The following is a 12,044-nucleotide window of genomic DNA, read 5'->3' on the forward strand; positions in this document are numbered from 1 at the left end:
CATCCGTTATATCACCAGCATCATAAAACTTGATACCCCCGTACATATAATCCTCAACTTCAAAATGGCCGACCCAAAGGTCTCCTCCCCCGTCCAAGAGGACAAGGAAACAGGCATCCACCACCACACCTCAATCACAGACGACGCCAACATCGCAACCCAAAATGACCACAAGTCCGCGCACCCAGAAGACCTCGCCGCGGAAGCAGCCCAAGCCGCCTCCGCAGAACACAAAATGTCCCTCCTCGAAGCCATCCGCACCTACCCAAAAGCAATCGGCTGGTCCGTCCTCCTCTCCTCCACCCTCATCATGGAAGGCTACGACCTCGCCCTCCTCAGCAACCTCTACTCCTCGGCCGTCTTCCAGCGAAAGTACGGCACCTTTGTCGAGGCCCAGAACAAGTACGTCATCTCCGCCGCCTGGCAGTCCGGTCTCAGCAACGGCGCCCGCGCGGGCGAGATCTTTGGGCTTGTTATCGCGGGCTGGACGGCGGATCGGTACGGGTACCGGGTTACGACCATGGGGTTCTTGGTGTTGATGATTGCATTTATTTTTGTGCTGTTTTTTGCGCCGAATGTCCAGATTTTGGTGCTTGGGGAGGTTCTCTGCGGTATCCCCTGACTCCCAACCTGGCTGCGAGTATCTTTATTCTGACGTCTTGCAGGAATCCCCTGGGGTGCTTTCCAGAGTGTCACGCCAGCATACGCCTCCGAGGTCGCTCCCGTCGTTCTCAGGCCGTATCTCACCACCTTCATCAACATGTGCTGGGTAAGCCACGCTTCACAATGACGAGAGGGCAAACTATAGAACGTCGCAAACTAACAAGCTCTCAGGTCATTGGCCAATTCTTCTCCGCGGCCGTCAACAAGGGCTCGTACCACCACCAGGACGAATGGGCCTACAGAATCCCCTTTGGAGTCCAATGGGTCTGGCCCATCCCCATCCTCATCGGCCTCTTCTTCGCCCCTGAGTAAGTTCAACCTCAGATCACATACTTATTTTTTCTTCTTCCCAAGAAGCCATTCTCTTCTGTGCTTTGACTGACAACAGCAGATCCCCCTGGTGGTACGTCCGCCACAACGACAAACCAGCCGCCAAACGCGCCCTCCTCCGCCTCACCTCCCGCAACCAGCCAAACTTCAACCCAGACGAGACAATCGCCATGATAGAACATACCAACGAGCTCGAAAAGCGCGCAAAGGAAGGCGTGACCTACGCAGACTGCTTCAAGGGCGTCGACCTCCGCCGCACCGAAATCGTCGTCGGCATCTGGCTCGTCCAGACCCTCGGCGGCCAGAACCTCATGGGCTACTTTGCCTACTTCCTAACGCAAGCCGGCATGGACCCAGGGAACTCTTTCTCCCTATCAATGGGCCAGTACGCCCTCGGCATGGTCGGCACCGCGGGCTCCTGGTTCCTCATGTCCCGCATCGGCCGGCGCACAATCCACTTCTCGGGCCTCTGCGCGCAATTCTGCCTGCTACTGATCGTGGGCTGCCTGTCCTTCTCCAACAGCAACGCCTCCGTCTGGGCCATCGGCGCCATGCTCATCGTCTTCACGTTCGTCTACGACTTCACCGTCGGACCCGTAACCTACTCCCTCGTCTCGGAGCTCTCGTCCACGCGCCTGAAGAACAAGACCATCGTCCTCGCGCGCGCGGGCTACAACGCCAGCAACATTTTTGTCAACGTCATGACGAATTACCAGCTCTCGTCGACGGCGTGGAACTGGGGCGCGCGCACCGCGCTGTTTTGGGCGGGCACGTGTTTGCTCTCGTCCGTGTGGGTGTATTTCCGCGTGCCGGAGCCCAAGGGCAGGACGTACGCCGAACTGGACCTGTTGTTTGAGCACAAGGTTTCAGCGAGGAAGTTTGCGGGAACGAAGATTGATCCGTACTCGCATGAGCTCAACAGCGAGAAGAAGTTGGCCGAGGAGCATTAGGTCCTGGCTTTGCCACGCCTGTGACGGGACAAACACGAAAGGGTGTGTCGAGGAACGGGTCTTGACAATGTTTGTTGGATACCCCTATAGTTGGAGTTATTGTACCACTAGATACACTACTAGCGTAATCTTATGCATAATGAACAGATCTCGACCTCACTCCGTCATCTCTGAACCCGCGTTCCTTTCTCCTCTCCATTGCTATAGAATCATGGTATCAAAACGTATCTTACGTCGGCCGACGCGCCAACGTCCCCGCAATCGCCATACTCGGCACAGCCTGCTGAATATGCTTCTCCAACAAGTCATCGTAAATCGAATTCCCCCCGGGCAACCTCGTAATGAGCCGCCGCATATACTCCAAATCATCCTCCGGCCCGCTCCCCGTCCCGCCCATTCTGCCGCCCCTCGGACTCGACGGCTTCGTAATCGGCACCCTCGCAAGCACGTCCACCGCCGCGCTCGCGATATCAAACAACTTCTCCGTCAACCCGACCCCGTGCACCTTGATACTATCCACAGGTAAATCCCGCGTCGAGAGCACAAGGTCCTTGGCCACCTCGAGAGGGTAGTGATACGTCATGCTCGGCGAGTGAACAGACTCTTCAGCAAGGTACCCGAACCGCAAACGCAGCTGCCAGAGTATAATCCGCAACCACAGCTGCGTCACCCTCAAATTCGCCTTTTGCGTATCCTTGAGGTCCGAAGTCGACCGCAGCGCCGCGTTCACCGCCGTCTCGATATACGTCAACGCCGCGTTCGACGGCGGCGTCGCCACCTTTTCCATATTCAACAGCGCGATAAACGACGTATCCAGCGGACTAAACAGCGCAGCCAAACTCCAGAACCCCGAAAGGCTCGGATCGTCGGCGCCCAGGGTCGGCGACTCGGCCGTGATCTGCAGCGTCACGGGCCGCCGGTACCGGATCCCGTGCGACCGCTCCGACACCAATAGAACCCAAAACAACCGATCCGCCAGCACCGCCGCCGCCGGACTCGCCGACGCCTCGGGCGTATTCATCCGCAGCAGCAGGAACAACGTCGTTGCCTCTCTCAGGAACAAGAAAGCCTGGCTATGGTGGAAGAGCGCAGAGTGGCACGCATACAGGAAAAACGTGAGCAGACACTGCTCAAACGTGGGATTCGACCGCCTCGCGAAGTTCCGATGCGCCGCGAGCGCCTCCTCAAACAACATCCGCCCATGCAGCGCATTCTTCTCCGGAATCAAGCCCTGAATCCACAGACTCTCCGGCTCCTCCACCTGAAGCAGCACCAGCGCGCACACGGCCGTCAGGAGACAATGCGCCTCCATCCCGACTTCACTCGGCCCGGCAACGACCTTCATCTGCGCAACGTACTCGGGCGTCAAGATCGGGATGGTAGGGTGCAACCGCGCGAAAAACCGATCAACGCAGTAATCCATCACCCGCGCCGGCAACAGGTCCGCCATGCGCTGGACGGCTTCGCGGGGAACGTGCCCGAAGGCCTGGGAGCCGTCCGAGACCCAAGCGAGGGAGACGGGACCCGGGAGGCCGAGGCACTGGTCGCCTAGGCCGGCGTCGACGCAGCGCTTGCAGGGGCGGTATTCGTTGCATGCGCGGCGGAGGTTTTTGCAGCGGGCGCAGGCGCGGGAGACTTGGGCTCTTTTGGGGCGGGAGCCGCCGGATGATGAGGATTTGCGGCCGCTGCCGGGTGCGCCGTCTCCTCCGGGTCCTCCTCCATTGTAGCCACCGCCGGAAGAGGATTCTTGGGCGTCCTCGCTGTGATCGTGGCGTTTGCCGAGGTGAGAGCTGCTGGCTGGGGATATGGTGGAGGGACTAGCTGCTGGGGGGGACACCATCGTCTTTTCCATTGCGAAGCCTCATGGTGTACCAGGTCGTTCTTGGGCGCGCGGATGAGAGTGAGATGCGCGTATAGTCAGGCGTCTGAAGTGTTGTTGTGTTGTTTTGGGTTTTGGTGTCCACCGTGGATGAGAGAGATTGGACGTGAGTGAGTGTGACCACACCCACGCAATGGAAATGAGTGACGGGAGTTGGAGGAGGCCCACGCGTGCCGAGAAAAAGACTGGACGCAGTAGGGTAGGTAGGTACCTTGGGAGAAATGTCCCCATTCTGCCCGGTGCCGGTGCGCGCAGTGACTAAGTCCATTTCCCCAGTGAGTCACGTGTTACCCCGCTAACCCCCGTCCTGCGTCCTGGGGGAACATTCAGGCGCTATAATTGGTACGTTTGGTGATGGGACGATGGGCCATGGAACGCTGTATAGCCGCTCCAGAAGGATTCGTCCATCACCAATGCAATGCAACTGTGCAACAACACGCCAGACAGCCAGAGCAATATCCCGTTGACCATGATGCAAACACTCATTATAGTATCCCTGACCACAGGACTGAGCGGCCGTTGATCTGTAGATCTTTCAAGTAACCCGTGTCTAAAAACCCAACACCCAACGCCCTCGCTATGCACCCCAGACATGCTGTATTGCCCAGTCCCCACCAAAGAAAATCTTCACTTTTGTCGCATGTTCTTGGGCTTGCGCTTCTTAAACACCACCGCCGGCGCCGCGGCCTCCGTGGTCTCCGCAGCCTCATCCTCCTTCTTGACACCATCCTCTCCCAAGGCCGGCACGTCCAGACCCTTGCTGCTAGCCTCATCCTCCGTCGGCTCACTCTTCACAGCCGGCTCATCAGACGTAACCCCCGTCGCAACCTCCCCTTCACCCTCCTGCTTCACCTCAGTCTTGGCATCCACCTCATCCTTCTCCTCCTTCTCCTCCTTCTTGACAGGCCTCATCAGCGTATTCCCACTCAGCAACGCATCAAGATCCTCGTCATCAGCCGGCATCGTCCTCGTACTCCCCCACTTCTTAGGCCTCTTAAACAACCCCCTCACAGCCTCCTCCTCCTCCCTCTCCTCCTCCGTCTGCTCCCGCTTCCTCACCCCAATAGCCTTGGCCTCAACAGGCTTCTCCCTCTCCCGCGCCGCCGCCTCGTCGTCGACAACCTTTGTCGTAGTGACCGTCCACTCCCCCGCCATCGCCATATCGCCCCGGAACTCCGTCGGTATCGACACGCCCATCTCGGCGAGCTGTTCCATCTGCTGTTTGCGCTGCGCCTCCGCCGACGGCGGCGCGCCGCTGCTGCTCGAACCGCCGGGTCTCGAAAATGATGATGACGAAGATGGTGTTCCAGAAGATATCCCCTTCAACCTCTCCACCTCGCGCTTCGCCCTGTCCTTTTCGCGCTCTTCTTGCTCATGGCCGCGGTGGAGATCGCGCAGGAACCGTTTGAGCGCGCCCTGGTGCTTGCCCGTCGCCTCGTGGTTCTGTCGCTCGAGCTTTGTGTCGCGGACAAAGATGCTGCAGTGCTTGCACCAGTATTTTGGCGTCGATTTCCAGTATTCTGACATGGCTGTATGTGTGCGTTTCGTGCGTTCCAGGTGTGTCCGTGTACTTTTTCAGGTAGAGGTAAGGTAGAGAGAGATGTGGTCGAAAGAAGTGACAGGGATTTTCGTGTGTTGTCAGAGAGAAAGAAGGTTGGCCGAGACGTCACTGCAGGATGCGCGAATGGCCAAAATTTGGAGGTTCGCGATGCGCTGGGGCCCGTGCAGCTCTTATCTTATCTCCAGCCACATCCCAGCAGGTGAATTGTCACTCCCTAAATTCGCAGCGACATCGGACGCTAATTTACCAATTGCAAAGAAAATGGCTTTGGGGTAATACGTGTCACTGATCAAGAAGGAAGGTCGAATTTTTGTATGAACATGTGTTGGTATTGTTCTAGTGGCCGGTCCCAGGGACGTATCACAGTCCCTTCCAACTACCTAGCTACCTGTTTGCGTGCTTGCAAACCTGTCCATCCTGTGCTCTTGTACAAAGTCCGTTTCCTGGTCATCATCATGGAATTAAAATGCCGATTTCTTGGCAGGGTATTGAGAAGCAAAAATGCCAATTAAGCCTTTGTGAACCAATTCAAGTCCACTCACACGTTCCGAGTCAAGCGACTTAGATAAGGCAAACGACTGCCATCAAAGTGGCAACGAGAGCGACGAACGAGGCCGGAGCCAGGTTCTGGCCAGCAGCAACGGGAGGAGCCGCCGGGGTGGTCGTGGTCGCAGGCGTGGTCGCAGTGGTGCCAGGAGTGGTCACGACCGCCGTGCTGTTGACGGGGGTGGAGGGAACCGACGGAACCGGCACGGGCACCTGGGAGGTGGGGACCGGCGGGACGACGGGCGCGGTGGTCGCAGGAGGAGCCACGGGGGTTCCCGGGGGAGTGTAAGGGGGCTGGCTAGCGGGGGCAGAGGGCGTCACAGTGACAGGCGGGAGCTCGCCGCAAGGGGTGGTGTGGCCCTGAACTTGGCCATCTCCAATCTGGCAGAGAGGGACGGGGATCGTGGTCGGGACAACCTGGGGCTGTCCGTCGCCGATGACCGTGACGACAGTGGTGACGACCATGGTGGTACCAACAACCTGTCCGCCAGAGGGGACGGGAGAATCGGCGCCGCAAGGGAGAGCCGAGAGGTGGATGGGCGAACACTGCTCAGCCCAGTGACGGTCGTACAAGTTGTAGAAGTCGCCGGACAAGCATCTGTAGAAGGTGGTGGAGCCTCCAAGGGCAAGGGAGCCGTTAGAGCAGACGGAGAAGCCAGAAGTGTAAATGGCGCCGGCTTGAGCGGGACCGTCAAACTGGAACTGGTAGTTGGCGACGATAGAGCCAGTGCGGCCCTGAGAATCGGTGAGGACACCGTCCTTGAGGGTGAGGTCCAAAGAACCAGTTCCGGTGCAGGAGCCGCGCTTCTGTTACATTTGTAAGTTTGAAATATCATCATCATCGGACACTGATGAGGCTTACATCAAGGCTTCGCTTGCCAAGCCCCACAACGGTAAGACCGAAGTTGCCAGTGTAGCTCGTAGAGCAGCCAGCGGGGGGGTTCTCAGATGGCTTGAGAGCTGCCTGCGGCATGGCCACGGCCAAAGTAGCCAAGGCGGCGGGGAGAATGGCGAAGGAGCGCATCTTGTTGGCTAGAAAATTTTGAATTAGCCAGGTTCTTTCATGTGTTTTCACTCAAGTCGAGAATCATGAGTTTTATATAATGTGCCGATCCGGCTGAGAGGCAGGCAAGATCGTGGAGGACCAGCGAGATCATGAAGCACAAACCACTTCACGAGTCACCGGATAGCTCAGGAGGGACAGGAAATTCGACGGGAACTCTGACTGGACTCGGAAAACAAACGATGAAAATACCCGGGCCAGCAAGCGCGGATAAAATCACAATTTGATGCCACAAGCCCATAACGTTGCCGGTGGTGGAAGAGGGAGGATGACCGATGTAGCAGGCTCATGGATCGTCAAAAGCCAATGAATCCGCGAGACGCGCTCGATGGTGAGAATCGGAGTCCATCTCGCTAGTGTCAAAAAGTCGTAATAGAGATCAGCTTACCTGAGTTCAAGTTCCTGTGGTTCCAAGGGAGGCGGTGAAGGTTGCTGTGGAAGGTAGCTTGCTGGCAAAGCAGTGTAGCTCAAGTGTTATGTCGATGTGGTGGTGAGAAGAATTTCCAACAACCAAGTTGAATTATTTTTGCCCAAAGGTGAGGTGGTGAAGGGTAGTCCAGCAAAAGCTCCTGACCCGCTTTGTCCAACAATGTCCTCGTTCAAGAATCACACAAAAAGGCGGGTACTGCCTGTATTGGTGCCTCGTGGAAGCACGGGAAGCGTGAGATCGGAAGAGAACCGAGGAAGGAAGAGAGCTTTGTTTTCGAGTGGTACCTCTGGCACAATGTTGTGTGAGGTGATGGTTGTCTGTTGGTCCTTTGCCGTTGCCACGCGGGATGCGTATGAGTGAGTGTCGAAGGGTCGGTAGAAGAAATAAGGTGTTGGAATAGGTTCAGTGAAATAAACGTGGCAGGCTTCCTTGGTGGAGGGCAACCCTATGAGCGAGAGTATGGGCAGGGATGGCGAAGGTGAGCTGAAGAGAGGGAGACCGAGGAGGAGGGAGGGTTGGGGTCCGGTGGTTCATATACAAAGAGAGGGAGGGTAGGCTTGTGAGTAAGGCCTGGTGGGTAGGCTGGTAGGGTAGGAAGATAAGCTTCAGCCGTGGGTATTGCGCGTCTTTGACATCCAGAATGTGGATTTGATGGAGCAAATACCTTGAGCTAAGGAACTTGCAGTAGTGTGTGTATACGTGGTGTAAGTAGCCATGTGTGCTTGTGAAGGTTGGTATTAGTTGTGATCTGATATGCAGAGGCATGCGGCTACTTGCAAACAGCACTTGGAACAAAGCAAATCTGCATGTACATTCCAGGCTGATTACGCTGTACATCAGACCAACAACAACATCACAGCCACCTCATCCACACTTCCACTACATAGCAGCAGTTGAATATTGATTTGCGAGTGTGGATGGGTGGGTGGATGACTGATGGTTGTTGATGTGAACATAGTGGCCCAGGGGTGGTTGGGGAGGTCGCCTCTGGTAGCAGGGCTGGGCTGGAGACACACCTCAACCAGGACCAGGGTCAGTGCCACGAGCTCAATTGCACTGTCCCGATGCAAAGCCCGTGGATGATTTTGCCGGGCCTGGTGATGTCAGAGATAGAACACAGCTTTCCCTCGCCGAGTCATGGTCAAAGTGATGTGTTTTCCCCCAAAGCAGAGCGATTCGGACGAACCGGGCACGCAAAACAGAGGGGGCTGCTTGCTTTGCTATTTTTGCAACTACTCTATCCTGTACTCGGGGCAACCAAATATGTGATTCGACGAGGCAACAACGAGGGGCCTGGCCTGTAAGACGTCGTAAACAGCAGAATAATTGATGATTGAGAAACCGAGGATAGAGTGCTGGATTGACTGCGGCCACCGGCCTGTCTTGTGCTGAGACATAAGGCTTGCGCAGCCAACCGCTTGGGGGAGATTTACTAGAAGCTGGAGGACCTGTCTCGAATGCGGTGTGGCTTCTGCTGATCAGGTACCACGGTCGAAATAACCAATGAGTGCTGGTGAGGAGCGAAATGCGTGGAATGTTGGACTTGTCGGGCTTGTTTAGTGAGATGCTTGGGCTCCAGGAGCAGATGGCGATTCTGCGTGGTTTGTGCACATGAGAATGGCATCGGTCGATTTTCAGCGGTGCTGGGCACACGGCGGCGGGGACGGGGAGGTCGGCACTGCACTGTGTTCCTGGCCTTGGCCTGTTCTTTAGGCTGTCTTGACTTGCCGTGCCGTGGTGCTAGATGTGGACCTCGACGTGCGGTGAGGGGTCGTCGGAAGAGGGGGTGAGCCGGGGTGTGCCCCGATCGATTACCGAGAGGGGGTTGGTGAGGCGGAGGTCTTGTTGACGTGGAAGTCGGGATTGGTGGAAGACGTGGATAGGTGGTGCGGCATCCACAGATCCAGTGAGCTCGCGAGACATGGTGATTTCTCCCCGTTGAGCACTTGAGCATGGAGAATCAGACATGATTGGCGGCTCCGAGGATGGGAATGCGTCCCTGGCCTGGGAAAAGGAAAAGGGGCCATGCGTTCCTCAGGCGCAGATTGGCTGCTGCGAACAGTTCGACAGATGCAGAGATGTCTTGATCCCTTGCCTTGGACTGGAGCCTCCTCGTCGTTAGTCGACGGACAAGAATCCAGAACAGTGTCACTCTGGTACACTTTTTCTCCGTTTCTTTTTGGCGCTTGTTTGGTGCAGAACACCAAGAAAGAAGTTGGTGTCGTCAAGAGGGGAAAGATCTTCCAGGAAGTTCGTTGTCTGGGTAAACGTGTGGTGCTGTCAGCCCAATCCCAACCAGCAAGAGCGTATATTGTGTATCCGTATCCTATCCGGACATGTGTGCGTGTGTACTTCGGACGGATGAAGAAGACCAAGTCGCCGTGGTCGTTCATCTCCATGCTTCCAAGTCGATATTGGTGCACCGTAGTACTCTGTCTCTCATCCATACCAGCCACAGCCCTGATCCAGATCCCTTCATCTCGACAGCGTGCGACCTCATCCGACCTTCTTCTCCGGCGGCATAAATTTGCCGAAAACAGGAATCCTGAGTTTGACTCTGGGGAATCTAATGTCATTTGGTCAATCCCCCGTTGTTGCGTTTCAGCCGACCCGGTCGCCATGATATCATGGCACGAACATCGGCGAATATCATCATCTGTTAAGACCTGCAGCAGTCCTATCACCGCGTCGTCACCGGGTCGGAGTGGGTGGACCGGAGACCTTGGATGTCGGCTCGAGGGGGTTTGAGGTTTTTCCTGGCCTTTCCGTCCATCCTCCGCTGGTTGAAAACGACCGAAAAAGGAAGCCCCCCAGCGACTATCCCACCCATCTTTTCCCTTGTGGCGTCTTGGAGACCCACGGCACCCGCAGCCAAGCGCCGCTCTACAGGGGACGGCGTGCCCTGTCGCATGCGCTGTACCCGTCAAGCAGCTCGCTACGCACGCCAAGGCTAGGCGCCCTGCATTAGCACCGCCCGCCAGTGTCAGAGCCTGCGTCGATCCGCCCACCCCCAACTCAGTGACACCTGTTGACTGGTCTGGCTTTAGGCCGTGCGGCCGAATCTAGGCCATCATGTGGGTGAGAATAGCACAAGAGGCCAGTCAGTTGGTGGTGTGCCCTGGTGGGTGGTGGAGAGAGAAGAGCCTGAGAGCCTGAGAGGTACTCGAAGCCAGCGCGAGTTCTTTGTTCGGTCCGGGATTCTCAGGCCAGCAACATTCCTCCTTACCCCTCCCTCCAACGGTGCCATTCGATGCTCCAAGGCCGGAAACTGTCTCCGGAATGACGGACTTCAGCGCTACTCAGCTTTGGTCTAGGTAGCATGTGCTCTAGCCTCAATGCTTCTGGTTGCTATCGGAGCTCGCGGTTGGGGCGACGGGCGGGAGCTGCCCGCTAGAGACAAGGCCACACAGTCTTAGGGTTGGGCATGCAGGGGACAGGGGGAAAAGCTTGCGAGGCCTCTGGGCCTGCTCGAATTCGTGCTGTGAGTTCGATTGTTGTTTGGCCTGGCTTGAGAGACATCGAAACGGAAAAATCTGAAGCAAGGGAGAGTGTTGGGACTGCGAAGAGATTTGACGGTAGAATGAGGATGTACAAAACCATTGCCACTGTTCAATTGCAATGATTCAGGTCAATGTCCTTTTCCACGAACACAATGTCAAGAGGGATGCCGACTCAGCTGAAGCATGCTGGCACCCGTATCCCTCGCCCGTCGATCTTGGTATGGCAAATTTTCAAATCTGGCTGCAATAGAATGGCAGTTGTCGCCGCCGCCCTTCGGTGGCTCACGGTACCGAATCGTGGCTTGCGTTGCCTTGGCTGGCCCCCTTGTGTAGCACAGAAGCAACAGGTAGATTGTGCCGGGGAGATGATAGCATCACTTGATGCCGGGATGCCGGGATGCATTGAGTAAGTTACGTGCGACGACCGTCTTGTTTTCGCTTGCTTGCTGCTAGCCGCGCCAGGCTAGATGCGCGTCTCCGCGTGTAGGACTGGCTTGGCCGCGAACGTTGATGTCGGCGTCCGATGCGGACTTTGAGTTTCTTTGTGCTGTCGGGTGGCTTCAGGCCTACCTTAGCAAGTCGACGGACAGCGACAGACGTCGAAAGCCGTCTCTCGACCGGGTTGGTGAGTGCCGCTACTAGTTGTTGCTGGGCTGCCCCTCGTTCGCAGAGCAGATGGTGCGGTTTTTTCTACTGCCATCCCCTCCGTTGCCAGGGACCCTAGTGTAAAGTGTTGAGCTGACTGACGTTTGCTGAGCTGATGAACATCGGATTGTTGGAAGAATCAAGTTTGTCTGCAGTCACGAGTGAATTGGGACGAATCTGTGCATGCACGCGGCTGAATTTGACTTCTCAGTCCGATTACTCTTGCCTTGGAAGGTTCCGCCTCGAGGGTTGGGAGAAAAGGCATGAGCGTCCAGGTGCAGCAGTGCACCTCCCCCCCCCCCTCTGCGGAGGAAAAGAATTCCCCGGCGAAATGCCAGGGGCGGATAGCTGAGAGACCCACTGCGGCACTGCGGCTCCCAATCGGCGGCCTTGGCCCACCAGAGTGGATGGCTTGGCATGGCAACCTCCGACTTCACCTCAATATCGTCAACCTCGAGTCCTCGGCCAACAATTTCC

At 56.7% G+C, this 12,044-nt stretch overlaps 6 protein-coding genes across 6 annotated transcripts; 2 read left to right on the plus strand and 4 right to left on the minus strand.

Annotated features, from left to right (window-relative positions):
• Positions 1–64: 64 nt before the first annotated feature.
• On the plus strand, positions 65–1,943 carry BDZ83DRAFT_756411 (sugar porter family MFS transporter; the record flags this gene model as incomplete). Its single annotated transcript, XM_060514739.1, has 4 exons — positions 65–611; positions 666–769; positions 835–971; positions 1,055–1,943. The coding sequence occupies 4 exons, from the start codon at positions 65–67 to the stop codon at positions 1,941–1,943; spliced, it is 1,677 nt and encodes a 558-aa protein (XP_060360144.1).
• A 229-nt stretch (positions 1,944–2,172) lies between these two features.
• BDZ83DRAFT_756412 (uncharacterized protein) lies at positions 2,173–3,795 on the minus strand (the record flags this gene model as incomplete). The annotated part of the gene is made up of 1 exon (XM_060514740.1): positions 2,173–3,795. The coding sequence occupies one exon, from the start codon at positions 3,793–3,795 to the stop codon at positions 2,173–2,175; it is 1,623 nt and encodes a 540-aa protein (XP_060360145.1).
• Positions 3,796–4,232: 437 nt separating this feature from the next.
• On the minus strand, positions 4,233–5,543 carry BDZ83DRAFT_636152 (uncharacterized protein). Its single transcript, XM_060509233.1, has one exon. The coding sequence runs from the start codon at positions 5,347–5,349 to the stop codon at positions 4,450–4,452; it is 900 nt and encodes a 299-aa protein (XP_060360146.1). The 5' UTR covers positions 5,350–5,543; the 3' UTR covers positions 4,233–4,449.
• A 401-nt stretch (positions 5,544–5,944) lies between these two features.
• BDZ83DRAFT_588354 (uncharacterized protein) lies at positions 5,945–6,953 on the minus strand (the record flags this gene model as incomplete). Its single annotated transcript, XM_060506129.1, has 2 exons — positions 5,945–6,736; positions 6,792–6,953. The coding sequence occupies 2 exons, from the start codon at positions 6,951–6,953 to the stop codon at positions 5,945–5,947; spliced, it is 954 nt and encodes a 317-aa protein (XP_060360147.1).
• Positions 6,954–9,642: 2,689 nt separating this feature from the next.
• On the plus strand, positions 9,643–10,473 carry BDZ83DRAFT_636157 (uncharacterized protein). The gene has a single exon (XM_060509234.1). It carries the CDS (start codon positions 9,784–9,786, stop codon positions 10,168–10,170), a length of 387 nt encoding a protein of 128 aa, XP_060360148.1. The 5' UTR covers positions 9,643–9,783; the 3' UTR covers positions 10,171–10,473.
• Positions 10,474–10,504: 31 nt separating this feature from the next.
• BDZ83DRAFT_636158 (uncharacterized protein) lies at positions 10,505–11,296 on the minus strand. The gene has a single exon (XM_060509235.1). The coding sequence runs from the start codon at positions 11,020–11,022 to the stop codon at positions 10,813–10,815; it is 210 nt and encodes a 69-aa protein (XP_060360149.1). The 5' UTR covers positions 11,023–11,296; the 3' UTR covers positions 10,505–10,812.
• Positions 11,297–12,044: the final 748 nt, after the last annotated feature.

The sequence above is a fragment of the Colletotrichum acutatum genome, assembly GCF_030867785.1.
Source record: "Colletotrichum acutatum strain CBS 112980 chromosome Unknown BDZ83scaffold_126, whole genome shotgun sequence".
Classification (NCBI taxonomy): domain Eukaryota; kingdom Fungi; phylum Ascomycota; class Sordariomycetes; order Glomerellales; family Glomerellaceae; genus Colletotrichum; species Colletotrichum acutatum.

Bases quoted from the DNA above. Each gene is read 5' to 3' on its own strand.
- BDZ83DRAFT_636152 (XM_060509233.1), bottom strand. From the start codon at position 5,349: ATGTCAGAATACTGGAAATCGACGCCAAAATACTGGTGCAAGCACTGC.
- BDZ83DRAFT_636158 (XM_060509235.1), bottom strand. From the start codon at position 11,022: ATGGTTTTGTACATCCTCATTCTACCGTCAAATCTCTTCGCAGTCCCA.
- BDZ83DRAFT_636157 (XM_060509234.1), top strand. From the start codon at position 9,784: ATGAAGAAGACCAAGTCGCCGTGGTCGTTCATCTCCATGCTTCCAAGT.